The 6154-nt window shown below is 44.3% G+C and overlaps 1 protein-coding gene across 1 annotated transcript in view; it reads left to right on the forward strand.

Moving 5' to 3' along the window:
* LOC102380198 (tetraspanin-15-like) overlaps nt 1-6154 on the forward strand; it is a 115004-nt gene that overhangs the window by 75542 nt on the left and 33308 nt on the right. Inside the window, exon 5 of the mRNA XM_006032901.3 lies at nt 5896-5949. Coding sequence (XP_006032963.2) covers nt 5896-5949 — 54 coding nt within the window. The remainder of the gene's footprint in view (nt 1-5895; nt 5950-6154) is intronic.

Below are 6154 nucleotides of genomic sequence, written 5' to 3' on the forward strand. Positions count from 1 at the left end.
CATCAAGCAGCAGGAATGAAAAATCCCCCATCACTTGCCACCACAGACCTGGGGGTAATAATTGACCACAGTATGAACATTTGCTGGCAGTGCAATGCTGTAGCCAGCAGGGCCAAAAATACGCTGGCATGCATTAATTGATGCATCTCCAGCTAAACCATTTCCAAGAAGTGATTCTCCTGCTCTACTCAGCTCTTCTCAGCATTGGTGAGACCACAGCTGAAGTACTGTGCCCAGTTCTGGGCTCCGCACTTTAACAAGGACATGGTAAAGCTTGAGAGAGTCTAGAGAAGGACTACCCATATTATCAGAGACTTGCACAGCAAGCCATACAAGGAAAGGCTGAGGGACCTGGGACTCTTCAGCCTGAAAAAGAGGGGAGTTGGTAGCAGTTTACCACTACTTCAGAAGTGTTACCTCTAGGGCTCGGTGAACAACTGTTCACCAGGGCACTCTTGGGGAAAACTAGGAGTAATGGTCACAGTCTGAACACCTTAGTTGTGAAGTAGATTTTCCTAATGTTGAGTCTGAAATGAGACTGAAACGATCCTGAAACAATCTCCCAGGAGTAACTCCCATTACTCCTAGTTTTCCCCAAGGGTGCCCTGGTGAATAGTTGTGGCTAGCAGGGGCGAGCAGGTCTGCAGTTCTCACCCTGCTGCACCTTAACACAACTAGTGTCACCCATGTCACAAGTTTTGCTTGTCCACAGCTTGAGGTACAGTTTCCCCAAACCCCTGCACCTATCTCCTTGAAAGCTGGCAGGCTTTGTGGCCTCAGCAGGGGCTAGCATGCCTGCAGTTTTCACCCCACTGTGGCTTAACACATACATGTGACATAAGTTTTGTTTTCAAGACTTTGGGGTGCAGTTTCTCTGAACCCCCTACACCTATCTTCTTGAAACTTGTCACACTTCATACCTTCAGAAGTTGCTATCATTCCTGCAAGTTTCATCCAAATCAGGCCAGAAATGACAAAGTTATAGCCTGTTTTTTGACCTTCCCCATTATATCCTATGGGTGAAACGTCAAAACAGGGTCGAAACAGCAAAACGTTTCGACAGAATGGAACAGAACAGCCTTTTTGACTCGAAACAAAAGTCGAAACAAAACACTGTTCCACCGAAACGCTGAAATGCTGGTCGAAGCTGAATGCTTCTGTTTCGCGCAGCCCTACTAATTAGTTTACTCCATCCTAATAGCACTGCATGTATAGATGGTGATGTTTTACTGCACAGCTAATTAGTTAACTCTGCAGTAAACATCTTGTGTAGACATGGACAGTCCCTCCAAAAAGCAAGGAGATAGATGCCTACCACCTGGACATCCTATGGACTCATCTGATAATGATTCGGTGCTTTAAACACATTAAGGTAGAATTAATTAAGCCTGGAGAGCTAGAATGGTGGTGATGTACTTACGTGACTAAGGCCTGTAATTGTGGCATTAATGATGCAGAGGTCATGTGTACATAGGTAGAGAATCGAGCTCTCACATTAAGATAGGTCATGTTGTCTGTCCTCCTTCTGCAGATGGTGAAACACACCCACAGCAGGGAAGTGAGCAGTCGCACAGAACAAAGCAGAGAGTAGATCCCACATCTCTGAGTCTTGTACTTCCTTTTTAATATGCAGTTATAAACAAGAGCACATTTCTTAGTAAAAGCTGCAAAATATTGTTGTCTAAATGCTGGCAGAGGCTGGAGGATATTTTAATGTGGAATTCAAAACTTTCTTTCATGAAAGCAATCTCTCCTTTTCTACCATCTGTTGTGCTTGTGAATGTAAATTCTACTTTTCCTTTCACTGAGAGACCAGTCAATTACTTTCAGGCCATTGTTGGCCAGCTCGCATGTTATTTGCAATCTCTGATAATGGGGTAATAACACAGAGCAGACAACACCTTTTGAAAATCCCTGTCTATCTCATATCTTATCTATCAAGGTCATTGTGTTCGAGGAAATTAAAATAGCTGCTTAACAGAATGAGAGAAGTGATTGACAGAGATGAAATCAAGGAATGGTAACAGATGCATTTAAAAATGAGGCAGGCTGGGTTGGGATCAATGTACCAGAAAAATTTGATGCCAGCAGAAACTGGTGTCATGAAGTCATTGCTGAGCTAATGGCCTCATAGCACCAGGAAAAAGGGATGAGCTGAGTCATTTGAGTCAAAGCTGGAAGTAGCCAGAAAATGAAGTGGTAAATAAATATGAAATGAAGCAGGGCAGTGTGATACCCAAAAACCTTGTCTGTATCTTTCCCAACCATATAGTTGGTCCAGTAAAAGATATCGCCCATCAGAATTCTTGCTTCTCTTAAATGATCAGTTGGTGACCTATTTATACAGCCAAAAAAATGAAACCTCTGAACAAGCCCTAGGAGCTTTAATAGAGTTATGCCAATGTGATTTCTTTAAAAAAATTTTTAAAAAGATTATTGGATAGAAATGTGCTTAGACATTCTTCTAAAAACCAAAGATATTTTAAGAACCAGCAAACCTTGCTTCGGACATAGCATTTTAGCCCATTCTAATGAACTCTACAGAAGCAACAGTGTTAATATATTGCCTCCATGCCCCAAATGGTGGGGGAACTGTACAAATGCATTGTACAGTGAGTTCCTGTTTCAGCCAATTTTAATTGTTTTACTATTGCATTTCTCTGCCATACATTCTCTGGAGGATGGCGGGCATCAGATCCATGGGTATGTTCTCGGGAACATTCTGCTAGGACACATCAAGCACAGACAGAAATGATATTTGTCATGCAGTCAGCTCCTTGGAAATGCTCTAAAGCTGTGCCCAAACAGAAGAGCACCATTACAGAGCCCTCGTTGTAGGGTTTGAGGATTCAAATGAATATGCTCCAAAGCGGAGTGCCTTCATTCATTTCTGTTTGCTCTGGCTGCAGCACAGCCCAGGATGGGAGGGGGAGAAGGCAGGGGAGGGAGGTCACCTCTGGGGTCTTCTCAGCCCTATTGGAGCCGGGTGGGGGGAGTGTGGATTGGAGCCTCTCACCTTGGTGGGGGACTCCAGTCTACCTGCCTCAACTTCAGTGGGGCTGAGAAAACCACAGAATGGACCTCTTTCCCCTGCCCTCTCCCCCTGCCCTCCCATCTAGAGACAGCAGCAGAGCTGCAAGGGTTGGGGAGGGGTTGAGCTAGGGGGAGAGGCTGCACAGAGGCAGCCTGTCTCCCTGTATCCACTCCAAATTGAAGCTGATCCTCCACCCTCCCAATCCGCTGTTGGATTGGGAAGATCAAACTAACTCATGGCCCTCTCTATGGCTCGCCATGACTTAAAGCTGCTTTTCTTGTCTGTGCCCATCAGCACCTCAAGGAGACAGAAGTCCTTGGATCAGCAGCAGGGCGCGTGGATGACAGGGGAGTCTTTTGGGGCTCTTGAGTACCTGGGCAAACCCATGCGCCCTGCCATAATTTCATGGCTGCGCAGAATACATTCTACTGAACAACACTTGGCTTGACAGCGTGCGGAGGGAAAGGAGCCGTTCATGCATGGCGGGTGGGACACCAAGGTTACAAAATTGTAATTGAAGAGGGACTTAAAGGGCTCAGTTCTCAGTTACACAAAGCCTCCCAGATACCTGTCAGGCAGCATAATAGAGCCTTAACATAGGCATTCATTATATTTGCATGCACTCGTTACACTATCAAAATGATTATAAGACCCGGGCCAAAAGGTGCAATCAGGACTTCCACAGAGACTGATAGGAGTTTTGCCCCATACTTAAGGAGAGCCAGGGTTTCACCCAATTGTTAACATGCACAAACACCTCCTTGATCATTGCAGTCATATTAGCCTCTTTTAACTTTGTTCAGTCTGTTGCACAAAGGCAGCTTAGCAGTACATAACTGGAAACTGCAATAATCATGTTTTACAAGAATGCCGTGCTGTAACATATTGTAGGAATAATGATTTGTGGGAAAGTAGCATTGGTATAACTGGCCCACCAATTGGAAAAGTAATGGGCTGACGCTTAATGGCTAAAATCTCTTCAGTGGTGCAATTCTTTTTATGCTGTGTTGTGGCAGAGAAGACAATTTGCACTGCAAATGAACACACTTCTTTTCATGTCTGTGCATCTAAAGCTTTTACTGGTTGCCAGCATCTTCTTACATCTAAAATTATCATGCTTTCAAGGTGTTCGTTTTGGGGACAGAGTGCCTTCTGAAACGCGCCAGGTTGATCCATGAAATAAGCAAACAAAATGCATTGCAGGCTGGATCCTGAGAGATGCTAAATTACATGCCAGTCAGCATGCTCACAAGTCCTCCTGCTGACTCCCCGAATGCTGCCCCTAGCTATTTTGATGCTTCTTTGGTTTTTGTAGGAATAAAAATTATCCAAAAAAAAAACCCCCTATAAGAAAGTCTGTTTTCTGACAGGAGCAGGGAAGAAATGGTTGCAACTCATGAGGAACCCCTGCCTTCATAATTCCTAGGCCAGTTGCTAAGCCCCCACTGCAAAAGTTCTCTAGTAATTAACAGGGAAAAGATGGTTTGATTTCTTTCAATCAGCCTAGTAAAATTGTGTAATGAGGGCACCTACCCTCGTTCTATAGCGCATTTGTGCCTAGCTCTTAAACCATTAACATTGATTGGAAGTTTGCTGCTGACTTCAGGGAGTGTCGGATCAATCTCTAAAGCACACGTATTGTCATTTCAGGGCCAAAATACTTCCAGGAATGCTTAAAATAAAATTTGTTTCTATAGGAAAGATTCCTTACTAAATGGTCAAAGGTTTTTTATAACTTTCTGTGTTACCTTAAGTAAGCGACTTCCCCCTATCCTTTTCTTAGTCAGTTTAGATCATGAATTCTTCAGTATAGGAACTTTGATACTTCATGCATATAAAGCACTGAATTCAACTGGGCTTTGATCTCTGTCGGAGGCTTTGGGCGCTTCATTAATGCAACTAATGGCATTCATGCAGGAAGAACTATAAGACAATTTCTTGGAAGGTTTTTTTACCCTGCCTTAAAAGTATAATGTTTCATTTTCCTGAATCTTTTCTTAACAACTCTAGTAAGAACAATAATTAAGGGGGTAGAAGGAATGAAATGGAAGTGGTGGCTTTCTCTCACCTCTTCCTTAAACCCATTTCACATGTTGCATAAAGTTAAAAATTCACCCCTACCCCCTTTCTGTTTCCTGACACAAAACTAGCAATAGCGGCACAAAGCACAGGTCACCCTGCTTCCTCAACCTGGCTGTCTCAAAGTCCCCCTTCCTCATTCTGATCAGCCTCCACTCTTCATCCTCGCTTGCCTAGGAAAGCCAGTCTCCCTTCTCTGTCATCCAGGAGTCATGAGTCCCCTGCCACAGGGAAGTAATTTATCTGTTTCTCTGCTGCATATACACCTGTGAACAAAGAAAGATATGTCAAGCACTGCGGGTGACCTCTTACTGACTGGTTTTGGTCAGGCTAAATACCCAAAGGGGGAAAATCCCAAAGAGGGCAGAGACACGGTTGAGGGGGACACAAGGATAAGTGGAACTAGTGGCAATGGCTTGAAAGGAAAGGGATTTGTCCTAAGAAGGAGTGGTATCAGCTCTAAGATGTAAGGCTGGGAGGAGCCCCAAGCTATCAGGGCCTGGACTGAGCAAAGCATTTGGTATTTGCCAGAAGTGGAACCAAAGGTGTCCCAGTTCTGACTCTCAAAGGGTACTGGGGTGCAGCGTGTGGTGGTAACTTTGGTGGCATTTGGCAGAAGTTCCCACTGATGTGTGAGCCAAAGACTGTTGAACTGTTTGCCTTGCACTGTGCTGAAAGGTCTGTGGCACCAACCAAGGGGGCAGAGTTTCATACCCCTTGTGATTTCTTTTGCCTTTCCTCGAAACAGTGCTTCTAGTCTAAAACTGTTCTTCTCTTAACAGGTCCCCGGAGAAGTTGTTAACACTCTGTGTGGATACAAGACCCTTGAAAAAGAGGTAACATTCTCCTTTTATTTCATCTGCCAACTCCTTACTTATAGGCTCCTTCTTCACCTGTTAAAGGCAACTGCTGCCTGGGGATCTGTCTGCCAGATAGGTTTACTAGGGCATGCTACAAAGCTCCTCTCTCTCTAGGGTCAGTTGGGAAGGGAATATCGCCTGAGGTGATGCTATTCAAGAATGAAGTCTTTTTCTTTTGTTC

Source organism: Alligator sinensis, unplaced genomic scaffold (assembly GCF_000455745.1).
Source record: "Alligator sinensis unplaced genomic scaffold, ASM45574v1 scaffold1030_1, whole genome shotgun sequence".
Taxonomy (NCBI): domain Eukaryota; kingdom Metazoa; phylum Chordata; order Crocodylia; family Alligatoridae; genus Alligator; species Alligator sinensis.